Source organism: Takifugu flavidus, chromosome 7, assembly GCF_003711565.1.
Source record: "Takifugu flavidus isolate HTHZ2018 chromosome 7, ASM371156v2, whole genome shotgun sequence".
NCBI lineage: Eukaryota > Metazoa > Chordata > Actinopteri > Tetraodontiformes > Tetraodontidae > Takifugu > Takifugu flavidus.
The window spans coordinates 405,300-421,860 of record NC_079526.1 but is presented as its reverse complement, the minus strand read 5'-3'; the positions used below and the strand labels follow the sequence as shown (position 1 = coordinate 421,860).

The 16,561-nt window shown below is 44.7% G+C and overlaps 1 protein-coding gene and 1 long non-coding RNA gene across 6 annotated transcripts in view; one reads left to right on the top strand and one right to left on the bottom strand.

Moving 5' to 3' along the window:
• The window catches only part of LOC130528269 (uncharacterized), a 221,107-nt gene that overhangs the window by 165,413 nt on the left and 39,133 nt on the right, over positions 1-16,561 (top strand). The gene's annotated exons all lie outside the window — the stretch shown is intronic.
• The window catches only part of nlgn1 (neuroligin 1), a 158,225-nt gene that overhangs the window by 133,580 nt on the left and 8,084 nt on the right, over positions 1-16,561 (bottom strand). For 3 of the 5 annotated variants that reach the window (XM_057037395.1, XM_057037397.1, XM_057037398.1), the window contains exon 2: positions 8,310-9,272. In XM_057037395.1, the coding sequence (XP_056893375.1) occupies positions 8,310-8,841 (532 nt within the window). In that variant the 5' untranslated portion in view covers positions 8,842-9,272. Of the gene's footprint in view, positions 1-7,606; positions 7,667-8,309; positions 9,273-16,561 lie in introns of all 5 variants that reach the window. The other 2 variants (XM_057037394.1, XM_057037396.1) reach the window with 1 other exon arrangement.

The following is a 16,561-nucleotide window of genomic DNA, read 5'->3' as shown; positions in this document are numbered from 1 at the left end:
GTTCCCAAAGGCAAAATGGTGGCTTGTCCACTCCAGATTGGTGGAGAGGTCCTGCCTCAAATGGAGGAGTTCAAGTCATTTTGATTTTCAACTAAAAAGTCACATTAAAGTTGGGAAAAACAAGATCATTACATTTTAACAGTTGACACCAATGTGAACAAAATACTAGCTACCAGTCCTAAACTATAGTATGAGCACTACTACCAACTACCTGAGCAGAGCTGTGGAGAGGGAGTGAAGAGGGATACAAACATGAGAGAGGAGGAGAAGAAAAAGAAGTGTTGGCTTGAGAGAATTCAACTGTACTTTTGTTGGTCTTTCAAAGAAGTTTCATCTCTTACCCAAGAGGCTTCTTCACTTCTAAATTAACTGGTGGGAATCTGAGAGTAGATAGAGTAACCTTAACCCACAGTTAAAATGAAATTGAATTCTCTTAAGCCAAGTTTTCTCTTCGACTTGGATGACTGAGATAATTCACTGGCACGAGGAGAAACGCAAGAGCTGTTAGGAGAGCAGGAGCTCCCAGAAGAGCTGTGACTTCAAGAGCTTTTTAAAAGTAGAGAGGGTCGCTCCTGTTCTAGCAGAGCTCTGGAGGTCATTCCTCCCTCATGGGGAACAAAGCTATGACCATTGTCTGGACTGTTTGCCTCAACATACGGCGTTTCCTGATGATGATCATGTGAGGAGTTGAGGGGTAGAAGAGCTGCAACAAGACTGTTCAAGTAAGAAGGAGCAGATCCCTGGTGCTCTGTAGGTTAGCTCAAGTGACTTGACCTTAATGTGGTGGATCTCTGGCAGCAGTAGGGTGGTGTGGACCCACTTCACCTGGTGAAGACCAGGTGCACCATAGCATTCTGGACCATCTGAAGCAGCTTCACCACACACCTCGGCCCACCCCTGTCAAGGATTTTGCAGAAGTCAATGCAGGAGATCACCATGGCTTGTACCAGCAGCTGGGGGCATGCTGGGTCAGGAACAGCCTGATTCTTCTGCTGTTGAATAAGGCAAGGCGGCCTGATCGAGAGACAACATGATCAGGAAAAAGTCAGTTGATCACCAATCAGGACTCCCAAGATTTTTAACAGCCTTGGTAGGAGCCAGAAATCAGGTGGCAATGTTGAGGTCAGTATGGTGATAAATGGAATAGTTGGCTAGGAAACCCAGGAGCTCTGTTTTACCATGGTTAAGGTGGAGTTGGAGGTCCTGCATTCATGCAGATGTGTTAGAGAGAAAGCTAAGATCTTGTCTAGGACTGGGGGCTCATCCAGAGGGAACAACAGGTACGGCTGGGTGTCACCTGCATAGCAGTGATGTGACAAACAAGAGGATAAGTTGCCCTAGCAAGGTTGTGTTTATGGCAAAGAGCAGCTGCCCCACCAGCAATCCTTGGGGAACTTCAGCGGAGAGCTGGGGAGGAGGCTGGCCTTGTCACGCCACCCCAGAATGAATGAGATCTTGCCAGATCGTCAAGATTCAACCAGGTGATTTTGACATTCCTTCTTTATTTTATTTTCAAAGGATTGCAATTTGTTTCTCAACTGAAAGTTCACACTACCTAAAACATGAAAGGAGGGAAAAAGCTTATTCTGCTTTTCTTTTATTTACAGAAGGCCCCAACACAATGTAGAAAAGGAAAGAGTGTAAAATGCTTAGGACTGTGTTGCACACGATACAATTAGTGATTATGTTTTATTCCATGAAACGGGTAAGTCAGTCAGTCCAAACCATGTCTCTTTGTCACTATGGATGCTCCCAGGAGGCATCACATGTGATGAAGCGACTCCAGAAATAACATCAAACTAGGTTTGTCACCGTTTGAAGCTACAAGATGCAAAATGTGTCTTTTCAGAGCTCAACCAAACATGCTGAAACCTCGGTTGGTTGCTGCTGAAACACAGCCGTGTGTCTCCACCAGCTCTTCTCTACATTTCCCTCTTTTGCTGCAACAGCTGGACTATCGACATTCAACAGGCAGAAAGAACCAATTAGAATGAGCGATTGTGTGAAAAGAAGATTTTGAGTGACTGAAGAAGAGGCTGCTAATCCAGCTGCTGCCTGCTGTCACACTGGGAATGCCAGGATGACAACTGCATGTCACACACACATCACTGGGAATTTTCATGATTTCAGCTGTTCCGTCGTTAGAAGGCTTCTCTGAAGAGGAGCAAGACAGAGAGCCACAGCAAAAGGTTCCTTCTGAATATGTGGAGTGTTTAGGTGTGTGTCCGCCCGGCCTGACCCCGTATATTTATTCCTCCTGACTGTCAGTGTATCCTCATCGTCATTGGTTCTGCTGTTGCCTGAACCAGTTTGGATTAAATCTGATGGTGCCAATAAGGAGAGCTGCAGAGGATCTTCCTCTGAACAGAATCACCTGCTACTGCAGGGGAACATGTGGTCCATTTAGAAGAGGAAGCGGATAATGTTCTACTTTAAGTAATGTTGTGTAATTGATTGATTTTATTGTTCCATCATACTTCAATTTTATATGAAATAATAACTCCATTCAAGTCTTGATGGTGTCTCCATATGCACCATATCCAACTCTACCTGAAGGCCATTCAATGCTCTTGGGCATCTTCTACATTGACAATGACTGATGTGCAGTCTAAAAAGGGGGAGACTAAAGGAGTGAAGTAATTAAGGAAGAGCTGGTTTATCTGCTCCGCCGGGGCTCCAAGCGACCCCGTGGGTGTGGCTACTGCACCTGTGAACCACATTCCCTTTAAACAGTGATTTGATTATCATACTGTTTTTTAAGATTAAATTTTAGACCACTGAATAGTATAAAAGAGAGCTGTAGGAAGTGTTTATGGAGCTGAAACTAAAATAAGAAAATGGGCCTCTATTTCCTCCTCTGTGGCTGTAAGTCTGTCTGGCCACTACCTCCCACCGGAGCTGCATTTAATGACTCCAAAACTGGGACACAGCCAGAGCAATGAGGGAGGGAAGGACAATGAAAAGGGACAGAGGGAAAATGCAACATGGCAGGCCATCAGTATAGATAGAAAGACAAAGAGAGACGAGAGGGAAAAGGCCAACCTGTGTGGAAAGAAACATCAATATAGGAAGATAGAAGGAAAGACAAGGAGGAAAGAAAGATGCCTGGCAGAAGTGGCAAACACGTCCTCACTCTGAGACTGCATCTTGACAATATTCTCATCTACAGTGGAGCTTCTATACTGAAGCCCTCCGGAGTGGAGACAGCACACAGACATTCTGAAATAGTGCGACTTGTTGAAATGCTTCCGAAGCTGTTGTTGAAGTGAGGCAGTTTGCATGTGCACAGGGGAATGGCCTACTTTGCAGTTAAATGTCCTAGTTTGGAATTTGAAAGCCAAAATCCCAAATTCACCATAAAATAAACACAACGCATCACCACAGTGTTCCTTCCTGATTTTCTTTTGTACGGACAAAGACACAAACAGCAGAGCAAGGTGCTGGTTCACCTCCCTATTACCCTCTTATTGCTTTGCCACGTCTTAAGTCTTCCTAAAGTCAGGGCATCTTTTAAAGAAGCCCTTCAGAGGGAGGCACAGCACCAGCACTCTCATTAGTTCACACATGGCAGAAGTGAAAAACCACTGACCTTCCCGTCTTTACGTGTTCAGCAGATTTGCATGAAGACTCCTTGCTGTAGTGAAGTGGCTTAGTTTTAATAAATCACATTTATTTCTTGGTGCCTGGCATTGCTCTGTGACCCACCATATTACACGTATGACGTGTTCTTACTGTCCTCCAATACCCACGTGGAGGGTCCCCATATGTCAGTATCTGGTTTTCAGGCACCATTAAGACTGAGATGCAATCTATTCATTATTTATTTGGGTCAAATAAACGTTCCTTCACACATCTGGTGGATAATTAATGCACTTGCATGTATGATGTGTGTGCTCGCTCCCTTTCTCGCCTGGTCCTGCTCCAGGTTTCTTCCTGTTAAAGGGGAGTTTTTGCTGTTACTGCTGCTTCCAGGGAATCAGGCCCTGGGATTCTGGGAAGAGCCTGCAGAGAGTTCTGAATGTAACAAACGGTGTCTAAATACAGGCAAATAGAACTGAATTTTCTTGTGTTTCTGCATCACGTTAGGAGCCCATCATGGTGGGACATGAGCCAGCTGTTGGCTTTGGGCTGGAAGCAGAGATAGAGACAAGGATGAACGTGTTCACCATGGGCAGAGTAGCCTGGAGCACAGAGCTGCAGCATGGCTGTGAAGAAGAGCATAGAGCCAGCTAGGTGTCACCATGAAGATAATCTTCCAACCTGGTAAATGATGGACTCCTCCTGGATCTGTACTTGTGGCACAAGCTTCATCCTCAAGTAGTTTTCTGACCAACTGCAAACCTGCGAATAATAATATTGTCTGCTTCCTTCCATTTTAAAATGTGAATTCCAGCAGCAGCGTCTGATGTCATTTTCCCAGCATGTGATGACTTAATGAGCTGATCGGATTCCTCAGACTTGCACAAACACTAGTTTTAACCACAGATTAGAAAGCAGCACAGCCTGACAGAGCAGCAGGCCTGGATGTGCCACATCTGGCTCTCTAGTTAATACACCATCACCCTTTACTGCAAGGTTGGCAGTTCAACTCCCGGTTTCCTGCTCTACATCCTAAATCCCAAGGTGATTCCATTCCATTCCATCCTCCGGTAAGAATGCTCACTGCCAACAAGCTCATTAAAGAGCAACCTGGAAACAAAAATCCTCTTCCTGGTAATAATTAACGGCAGCGATGCAGTATTGTCGATATCTATTGTGCACGGCCGACCTGGTTTGAATGGTCATCTCTCTATGACGGTCAAAGCTAATCCAAGCCTCAGTAGTTGACATGCTTATCTGTGTTAGCATAGCATGAAGACCTCTCCATCTTATTACTACAAACATACGTGAATCAAATGACCCAGCGCTTCTGAAGTCAAAGTCATTTTAATCCCTGGCACCAGGCCAAATGAAGAAAAGTCCAATCAGTTGAAGGCCTAATTAATTCATGAAGTCACAGAAGATGACACGTTACCGTATTTTCACGACTATAAGGCGCATTGTATTAAAAGGCGCAGTCTCAGTTATGGGTGCTATTTCTGTATTTAAAACATACATAAGGTGCACCGTATTATTAGGCGCATGCTGAAACATACAGTAAAAAAATGACAACGGAAGTAAAACAGTGAGTTTCGACACATTTATTGAACAAAATATTCATTCTTCCACCACAAAACCATCACAGTTTTCATCTTCTGTATCTGAATTAAACAGCTGCACTATTTCAATGTCCAGCATCCCGAATTCCTCTTCTTAATCATCTGAACCAGACTCACCGACCGGTTCCGGTTCAGCGTTGATTTTGTGAAAGCTCTTACAATACATGAAGACGGTATCATAGCCCATGCGTCTACAATCCACCCACATATGGTGGCATAACTTGCCCGCCGCTGCCTTATAGTCTTTGTGAAGGAGTGTTCGCCTTCCGTCATCCAGCATTCTGTCCGTTTCCGTGGCAGCCGAGAACCACGGTGAACGACGACTTCTAGTGCCTCGTTGTGCGTATCGCCACCATGCCGGTCCCCTTTTCTCCACTTTGTGGGTCAAAGGGATGTTAAAAGTCAGAGGGATCTCATCCATTCTGGTGATGTGGCTGGGCGCGGTTATCCTGTTGCGGCAGTAGGTGCGGAAGATGGCCACCCTCTCCTGGTAATCCGCGGGCAGCCGCTGCGCAACAGTTGTCCTTGCGCGTATGGAGAGATGCCTCCTCCTCATAAAGTGAAAACACTAAGATTGCTCAATTGCCATTTTCAGCTGCATATTCGATGGCCTGCAGTTCAAAGTAAGCCTCATTCATACGCGTGTCGCTTGACCGGCACCATTTTAGGGGATCCTTACGAGTAGGTGTGCCGCTAATCGATTGGCGGAGCGTTTAGCGTAGTGCACCCACCAAAGGCGCACAGCAGATTTTGGAACTCAGTCCACACACAAGGCGCTCCAAATTATAAGGCGCACCGTTGATTTTTTGAGAAAATCTAAGTGTTTTAGGTGCACCTTATAGTCGTGAAAATATGGTACTCAAACTTTTTAATGAAATTACTGGTTTTTGCACAGGTCCTTCAAAGCAACTGATGACTTGATGACCCTGCAGAAGAAATGTGTGTTTCCCTGTAACTAAAGATTCTTGGCTCATGCATGAATTCGTAACCAGTTTCTCCATCACAGAATATGTTCCCTCATTCCCCACTGAATTTGATGACGTGGGCTGATTTTCTTCCAGATTCCAATTAAACCAAGTGACCAAGAAGTGAATGTATCAATTCACAGATCTCGTGTTAGACGGGTTCGCTGCGGTCTGTCTTCACACTACCATGCTCCACTGACGACACGTTCAGATCCGGTCACAACCACTGCATAACTGGAGCTGTCCACAGAAATAAGTCCAGCAGAGCCAGATTGCTGTTGTTCTATGTATTAGCCTGCATGCTCTTGATGTCTTTAAGAGAAAAAGATTCACAAATGTGTATAAAAAAATGGATTAAATCTGTAAAAATGTGTAACCTCATCTACTCGTGTACTCACTGGCTCCTTCAAATGAAAATGAACACTTTGGATTCTGCAACATTCTGACGACAGCAATAACTGACTTTAATCTTTGGATATAAATGAACATCTTATTTGAACTCATCCACCATATGGCATCCAAGGGCTTTATATAAAAGTCAAACAAAGACACGCGCATGTGTGTGTGTGTGAGTGCTGCCAGCGAGGGAGTGGATGGAAGCAGTAGGTGCAGTTGGAGCATTATCTTGATGAAAAAGTGTTTGATACAGTATAGTCTACTGGCAACCTGGACACAGCTCCATTTTCTTTTAATGGAGATTAAACAGTCAAGGTCCAATCTGAGCTCATCCTATTTTACCACTGTGTACAACTACACCACCCTGTGTGTGTGTGTGTGTGTGTGTGTGTGTGTGGTGTGTGTGTGTGTGTGTGTGTGTGTGTGTGTGCGTGTGTAAGTAAGTGAGAGAGAGAGAGGGAGGGAGGGAGGGAGGGAGGGAGACAGAGAGCCAATCTAATGTGCTGCCATCAATTTACACGACCACTACAACACACCTTTGACTCGGCTCCACGTTCGACAGCTAAATCCCATCAGCCACGTGTTGACTGCTGGCAGCTCACAGCTGATGTGATGCAACGCGATCATGATCAGTATCACGAGGCCATCGGCATCATCAACACCTGAGAAATCTTTAACCCTTTCAAGTTTGAATGTTGAGTTTTTAGACCAAACATTGTTGCGTCACTTAGTGGTACTTAATTGGAATTATACACCTTTAGGAGATCAGTGATGCTTCATGTATTTCTGCTCCTCATATGTTCAGCTAGGTACCATACAGTTGTGAACTGCGATGGGCCATGTAAATGCTGTGAGAGTGTTCAATGATTGTGGTCACAGATAATCCACATGCTAACGCACCATCGGCTGCTTAAGTGAGTTTAATTTTTTTAAATTCCAACATTCATGAAAGCAAAGAATTCCACACACATTCCTGCTCAACTCAACAGCTCTTCATCGATGCTTCTGGTTGTGGCATGGCAGAGATTGCATTTAGATCATACATACCTCCTTGTCTACATATTTTCTTGCCCGGTTTCCTGGCACATTCCTTGGATATTCTTTTGACTGTAAAATGAATAAAAGACTAAAGAATAACATGGAGCTCCTGGACGTGCACACGCACACAGGAGCAGGCAGGCAACCTCTCTCCTTAACACACACACACACATACACACACACGCGCGCGCACATACACACACACAGTTGATTGTGAAGAACGGAAGGAAAAGAGAGACAGAAAAAGACTTAAAGAATGAATTGGCCCAGCTCAATCAGTTCAGCATTCAGACAGCCAGTCATTCAGACAGTCAGCAAATCAATTAGTGAAGATGTTGATGACTGTCTGGGCTAATGAACTGTAGCCATTGCAACGAAACACAATAGGCGATGATGAGCTCAGGATGTGGGAGAACGTGAGCTATAGTGATGAGCAGGAAGGAAGTAAGAGGAGAACAAAACAAATCTGGGGTGAAATGGCGTGATTGACCTGAAACAGATGACACACACACACAACAAATGTATCCCTTTACCAACACATCACGCTCAGAAAGCAGCATCATGCACAGATAACATGCACAACATCATGCTTCTTGTGACTGACAGACAGAAAGAGACAGAAACCTCCCAGGATTGAGCTTCGGTGGTTATTACCCACCCCCACCCCGAACTCCCCACACATGTCCTGTCCATGGCCCAGGGGCTAACTCACCATCCTCTGTGGGGACATAGATATTAAGATAGAGGCAGTCCTCACTCTGGTCCTGGACAAAGGTGGACACCACATCCATGCTATTGGTGAACCACACTGGCAGCATCACATCTGGGAGGCGGCCATCTACGATGCTCTGAGGACAGACTGGGGCGAAGTGTGTGGCATTCCGGATCTCTGGCCATGACACAGGTGGCTCTGGAGGCTGAAAGCGTCTCTCACCTGTGGGAGGCATGGCATACGGGACACCCAGGAACTGGACAACGGGGCCCAAGATCTCATTGTTGAGCTCCTTTTTGATGCCACGCAGCTTGCCGTAGATTGTGGTGACTACTGGGTCGTTCTCATCAAACTTGTCCCCCAGTGTCGCTGCCAGCGATGCCTGCAGAAGCATCAGCACCAGCCATGTGATGGTGGACATCCAGCCCCCACCTGACGAGCCACTCACACCTAAACATGTCTTCAGGTTCCCATTCTTCATAGTCTGGAATGGTTGACAGCCAGTCCTTAACTGGTCCCTCCACAGGAACATAGTCCCCAGTCTTTGTTATCAGCTTCTTCCTTTTCCTTTCTACGTTAACAAGGCAGTTTGTCTTTCGCTTATGTCATTAAAACCACACTGACATCACTGAAAGACATAGATGAGCAGGGAGCAGACAGGGTTTTGTGTTTTCTGATGCTTCTATTAGGAATGTGTGGGAAAAGCTTGAGTTACACTGTTGCAGCCAACACTTTCAGCTGATGAAAGGAACTTTGATAGCAACAAACAAACGTACGATGGTCCCTCAAACAAGTCCTCCGAGCTTCCGCTGTGATGGCCAGGACAATGGAACAGCTACCGTCTTCAGGCTGCACCTGTCACAGAGCAGAAGCTGAGCAGATGTTGAGGATGTCCATCATTACAGGAGGATCTGCAGCAGCGGTGAGGGTACAGTGGACAGCGTCCCGGCCAAAGTCTTTCTCCTGCAACCCAGAAACCAAATAAAGATCACACATTGTATTGTTCCACATCGACATCAAACAGAAAAGAGAACACATCAAGGGTGCTCTGAGGACATGGTCCTGCTTGTCCTCATCATGTGTTAGTTGAACTCATAATGACATTGATGAGCTTCACACATCAGCAGATGTGGAACAGGTCACCTGATCTCCTGACCTGTGTGGACGGTGCAACCATGATGTTTGATTTCACACCTTTGCTGAGAATAGAACCCACGACCTTCTTAGGCAGCAGTGCTCACCGTTAAACAGCAGCTTAAACAATGGCAGAGAGATACCAGCACACAACCTTCTGGCAGAGATGAAACCCCCCCTTCTAGGAACACCCTGCTGCACCCTGATGCTACGAGCGCTCCGATAATTGTGAAATGAAACAGATATAACAGCAGAACAACTACTGGCAAACTGGACTGGGTGGATTATTGTCTTTGTTCCATTTAAACTGGTCAGAGTCACACCGCAATTCTAGGTGTCATTGGTTGTAGTCCTGGCAGAGTGTGTGTGGCTTAATTACAGCCTATGTTACTCAGCACACACACACACACACACGCACACACACACACACACACACCTTTTAAATGTCCCACTGTGTCCCACCATTCTTCTTTATGCAGTAGCTCTGATAGCTCATATTAAACAGATAAAAGTATCAGTATTTATGTAAACTCTTGGAAGAGTATTCAGTGATTTTACACTTTGATTCTGAGTTACCATGGAGACATTATTACTGCTGATATCTCCTCTTGTCCTGCCCGCACTGCCTCAGTCCTCCCTGTCTCTTTTCTCCTCCTGCCTTCTCCTGTTTATGATCCTTACCTTAATTAACCTCATCTGTTGCACCTGTGTCTCCACATACTTGTAGCAAACTGCAGTGCTACATTTCTCCGCTCTCTTCCCTGTGTATAGTCCATCGACTGCATGGAAGCCCTCTGCAGGTACAGGGGAGAGAAGTTCTGCATAGACCACCGTGGACTGTTTAGCAGTTTAAACTCTAGAAAACCACCGTTAATAGCACTATCACCACTGCCATCTGACATCCTAGTCTCTGCCAAAGCAATTCCAGCCTTCACATTAGAGAGGTTAATGTGATATACGTTCAGTAATTTAATGTAGTTCTCCAAGGATGTTCTAAAAATTGTAATGGCCTTTGATAGTAAAAAGGTTCTTCACCCTTGATACAGTGAATCATTTTGTGTGTTAAATGTGTTGCTCTTCATTCAGAGCATGAATCCAACAGTGTAGCGTCTCCACAACACTGGGGGGACATTAATCATTTATGGGACATCCCCGTCAACTCAGGCAGGTGGTGAAGGAGTTTTCTTGCTATCGTCCTTATTTCAGGCAGCAACGTTTGCCTGACGCGAGCTGTTGCTCAGTTCTCTTTAAATATGTGAACGTCCCCATTCGCAGAAATTCACCAATACTCGCGGGTCAAGTGCAAGCACACAGTTTAACTATAGCAGCGCTATCACACATGCAGAAGCTAGCATGGCATGCTAAATACTGTAAAACAAGGGCAAACTAGTCCAGAATATCATAGTGTCTCAACAGGACCTGCACAGAACAAAGATCAAAGCAAACATCGACGCGTTACTGCAAAGAGGAGAATGTAGGGGTGGAAGACCCCAGCCCAGGAGAACTCCTGTAAAGAAGAGAAGTCGGAAGTCGGCGGCGCTGCTGGAAGCATCTCGCAGCGTGTGGTTGGTCATGTGGTCGAGCCAAGAACATTAAATGTTTCACATCCTTTTGGTCTGCATTAAAGATCGATTTTCACGTTTAATAGGGCCTAGTCCAAGGCGGTTTTCTATGTCAACTGGACTGGGTTTCTTCTCTTGAAGATGAATCTACACAGACAATAGGGCCTAGTGTTAACTAAAAAAGAATTAGGCCTGTTGATTGTTGGTTTTTCACAATTCAAACCAAACAGCAACCCAAGGCTGTTGCACCCTAGGGTGGTCAATATTTGTTCGGTTATCTATAAAATGTGTTCCACAGCCCTGTGAGGGGAAGATGTGCCCAGATTAGCCTGAGAAAGTGCACTCTTGTATCAGAACAAAGCAGAACTCCTGAGTCGCTTTGATGTTCACACCTGATGCACATGTTTCACATTACAACTATCACAAAGCTAACAGCTGAGTTCAAAATAATAGCAGACTGTTTAAAAAAGCTTTTAAGTTCACATGTTAAAATACATTGTGAACACTGCATGTTGTTTTCTAAATGAAGGAAAAGCGTAAAATATATTATTTTATAGAAAGGGAATATTTGGGGGTTAGCAGTAATAGCAGCGTCTCTGATCTCATCACAAACTCAAGTGATTTCTCTCTAGCAATCCCTGAACGAAAATTCAGCGGTGTTCCAGGAACACTGAACTATGCCACAGAAACAGCATTTGTGATTTCGGCCCACATGTTGGGTACTGGTTTAAGGTCTGGGTGTGGGCACCCACCAGATCTCTATTTTCTTCACTTTTCTTTTTTTGGATGGTTTTTCATTTCTTGGTTTGGAAAAGATTGTGTGGTGTTTCAACAGTGTCATCAGCCGTGACTTTTAAAGCTGTTATGAGGATTTTAAGCTCTATTTTCTTTTATATTTGCACATGCGCACAGTGTGCAACAGCGCAGCACCTTTTTAGCTACACACAGGAGGCTGTTTTTATGACCCAACACTGACTGTCATTCATTTTCTCTTCATTTCTATAAAAAACTAAACTTAGTTGAGGTTTAAAAAAAAAACAATTTCAGTCAACTCACAGACACCTTAGCAACCAACACAGTATGCAATCACACCCCAGGGTGGTGAGTTCTCAGTGGGTTTTATTAAACCATGTAACTACACTAACACTGGGATGAAGATCCACATGATGCTCCACAGGGATTGGGCTCATTCATAGACAGGTTATACAAAAAGGGAACAGACGCTAACAAGAATGTGCACATTACCAAGGATACATGTAATAACACAACAATAACACAGCTGTGTTCAGCATTTCAAACCATACTAAAGGATCTAGCTATGGAATTATAATTTAATGCAATTATCTTAAACTCTAATTTTTTCCTCTTTCTTTTTCTTCTTGCAATGGTAATAATACCACCAGATGAAGACGCTGTGCTTCACTCATCAAGACTGTGCTCCAGCCCCTGAATGGATCCAGATGCCCTCACTGGTGCTGGTGGGTCCCACTGCTGACTGGACAAGCAGCTCTATGGAGATAAAGTGCTGCCATCAGAGCTGATAATAAAACATAATACTTGACCAATATTTCACAGCTAACCATCAAACCAAGCGTAGCTACACATAGCATCAACCACATCTCCAGCAGCTCCACTTTTGGGTGGGGGCCACAATTCTTTACTGTCTAATATCATCCTAACAAGAAAACACCCTGTCACACTGACTCAGTGTCACACTGAAAGTTGCAAATAGGACGACTTCCTGTTTATTTGTTTTCTAATGCAAATGAGCAAATGTTTAAGAAGCTATTAAGAAAACAATTAAAATACCAGTAACCTATCTGCCCCCCTGTTCTTTCAGGAGCCACCACTTCCCCCTTCACCCCTTCATTTTCTGCATCCTCTGTTTTCACACCAGCTAACTTCATGTCCTCTAACTACGTCCACATATCCAGCCTGAGCCCCCGCCCCTCCAACAATCCCATCTAGGGGTCTCTGGGAGCTTTCGGCAATCCTCTCATCTTCATCCAATTGTCTCATGGAAGATCTGAAAACCTGTCCATTTTTCAGGGTACGGCTGGTTCTTCATTTGGACAATGGAAACTCACACTGGGGTCATTGTGCTGGTTAGTTCCTTATATATCTTTTTTTTAATGTAATGCTCAGCAATAAAGACATTTTGAAAATATGCAGCCTGATCCCCCTGAAATGTCCTGTCCTAAGATACAAAAGAGCAGATACAAAAGTCAAACTACGGGACCCTCTGGAGCTCAAACAGGTGGTGTGGACCAGAGGACAACAGTTGTGCTCACTGACCCAGCTACCACCCTGCCACTGTAGGACCCAGAACTCAAGTGGGTCCACCTAGGTGCTGCCAGCACTCTCGCTTCTCGGACTGCTCAACAGTCCCTTTGGACCACATCAAAGCAGACCAGGATGATGTCACCCCATTTGATAGATTGATATAGATTTGATATATTTCTTCTTAGGGACAGACGAAGGAAAGGATGGCATGGTGGTTGAGTGGTCGATGCTGCTGCCACATCGCAAAGAGGTTGTGGGTTTGATTCTGTTGCAGGAGCGCTTTCTTTGTTTTTCTTCTTCAAACAGAGCCGAACACTCAGGAAAAGGAGTGTTAATCACCGGCTGACTAAAACATGCAAGCACGTGTTATGTAAGTCTGTAACTGTCAGGTTCCATATTTGAAGAGCAGTGTAAGAATATAATAAAGACTATGGCCTTCTCTCCAGTTCACTTGTACATTTCTGGAGTGATGTGTAGAATTAGTTAAAAACTGCCAAAACCATCAGTTTTTTTCCTGATAATGTTCCAACATGTGAGACACAGTCTGGGGACTCCAGAACCACCATTTCTAAAAATCCATTACCCCCGAATCACCCATCCCATCAAAGCCAAGAGAGCGTCTGAAGCAGTATCAATCTGCTCTTCTGGGGGAGCAGCGACCTGTTTCCTTGGCTCAGAACCTGAAGAGAGAACATCTGGACCTGAGAAATGAGGTCCAGCAAAGACAGTCCCTCACACACAGTGGCATTTGGACCTCTAGAATTCTTTATATACAGAAATGGTCCCATTCTGGTGCTCAGCTTTACTGGTCCAGGATCTTTTCAGGAGTCAGTTCAACGGACTGTCCATCTAGCAGAGGGGGGCATTAAGAGCCGGAGTCCACCTAAACCCTGGCCGAACAGATACGTGTCCTTGACAGTTCAAGACTTGAAAAGATCATCATCACAAAATGGTTATTATCAGATGCTCAGATATCCTGAATTTTGGTGGAACCAGCAACCCAACACGGATCCATGCATCAGATCCGTTTGGTGGGGTCCCGTTAGGCCAGAAATATGCAGCTTCATTTTGATCAAGTGGCCAAAACGAGTGAGTGCAGATCCAGATGGACTCTTATGTTGGAAGAGATTTGTGTTTCCCATCTGCCAGCTCAGAAACGGGGCTAGAAAAAAATCCCTTTTGGCTTTCTAACATCTGCTGAGCCAGACTCAGTAATCCCAGGCCTGCGCATTGCTCCTCTTAAAGAGCTGATGCCGGTCATCACCTTCACCCCCCCACCCAGCTGCTAAACAGCCACACTGAAAAAAGAGGTCCATTATAATTATTGATATGTTATGGACCAAACAGTCCCTTCAATGACTACAGGGTCCTGCAGGTATCACCTGTGGAACAAACACTGTGAGAACGGTCGTTTCCTGTCTGGGGATTAATTCAAATTATGTTTCTGTCTTATGTCTTATGTTTCTCCCAGTATGACTCCCAGTACAAAGACCCCGTAACACTAATGCAAGTCCACAGGTGAACATCAAACTGTATGACTCTGCTGTGTCTGGAAGAAAAGTAAAACTACACTTTAGTAAAACTAAAGTAGCCTATTCTGTGCTTCAGGGACACACATGTGGACATGTTTTCATATCAGCCTCATGCAGGTGAGGGTGGACATCATGACACACTAAGCCCTTCTTTTGTTTGGAAAGTTCTATTTTCTACAATGTCCACAATGTTATTTTTAGTGCTTATTCAGATTTGTCTGTATTTGGTCATGTCCACGCCTATCCTCCCTCTTTCTGACTTCTCCTATCATGTCCTGCCCACTTCTGTCCTTCCCACAGTTCTCCCTGGAACCAGTAAAATGTGAAACCTGTCCCGTATTGCTTTTCTTGTTGGTGTCCAGCCTGATTGGTTCTACTGGTTCTGAAAGACTGTTTCCTCTTCTGCGTCCACAAATCAAAAGGAGAGAAAAACAGGATTCCAGACTAGAGAAGACTCAACCTTGGGGAGCAGATGAAGACTGGTTGGTTTATTCAAACAAGACGAGTGTTGTTTAAAAGGATAGTTCATATTTTAAGTACTGATACTGGAGGTAACAGATAGCTGATATTTATTCTGCTTTTCCTCACTTGTTTGGACAGTCTGAAATGTCTTTTGTCAACTTTGGTGCTAATTTCCTGGTTTCATCACGTTCACGGTGACAACCAAGAAGTTGTCACAGCTGTGGGCAATTCCCTCGTATGTCGTCGCTCACTCTGCGCACCTGGGGCAAATCAGTAATCACGAGCCCTTAGAGTTCCCTGCGCTATGCTACTTCCCTGCCAGATTGTTCTGTGTGCTCCACATGACTCTCCAGCGTTTTCCTGCCTGCCTGTTTTCCTGGTGTCGACCCTGCCTGTTTCTGATGACTCAGTTTTGCCTGTTCCCTGGAATATCCTGTCTGCCTTCGGTTCCTGATAATAAAGCTGTGTTCAACCGAACTCTGGTGTTGCTCTTGAGTTCTTGTCTGCTGCCTGACAGAAGTGTAAAATCCCACTTTAATTTTCACCTTCTCTCTCTCTCTCTCTCTGATGTCTTGCTCTTCTAATTCCTGTCTTGACCTTTAGCAAGCTGGTTTGCAGCCTGTTTCTGTTTCTGCCTTCTACATAAAAGAAGATTAATTTTGATTATTGGAACTGTTTTATCATACTTGTTGCTGCTGTCTCACAGTTTTTGGATGAAAACTTTCACTTATTAATTTCTGCACTTTTGAAGCCACTTGTTCATGTTTGTACCCGTCACATCTCCTCTCTTATCTAGATTCTGTTTTTACTGATTCCACTGCTAGTTCCTCGGCAGGGATCAATCCCAATTTTCATCTTGCCTCCTGTCTTCTGTCGGCTCTTGTCTTTCCACTCTTTTGTAACCTTTAAACACATCATTATGCCTTCATCTTCTTCAGTCATTTTATCTTTCTGTGGCTCTTGCGTTTTTTTCTTGTTAAAGTTGTGACCTTAACAACTTTAGTCATGACTTCTCATCTCCTCCCTCAGCCAAACTCACCTCCATCCTAATTCCAGCTCCTGTCCAGAGCTGCTTTTGCTACAGTGGCGTAACAAATCCCTTCGGTCCGACTTGCTGGTCTAATGAGCTCAGATCAGCCACGGCACCCTGCAGCCACTCAGCTGCCATTCCACTGACACTCTGACAGCTATTAAAGTGATGTGTGTGTCTGTGTGTCTGTGTGTCTGTGTGGGGGGGGGGTGGGGGGGTATGGAAGAATTAGTAGCAAATATCCTAAAC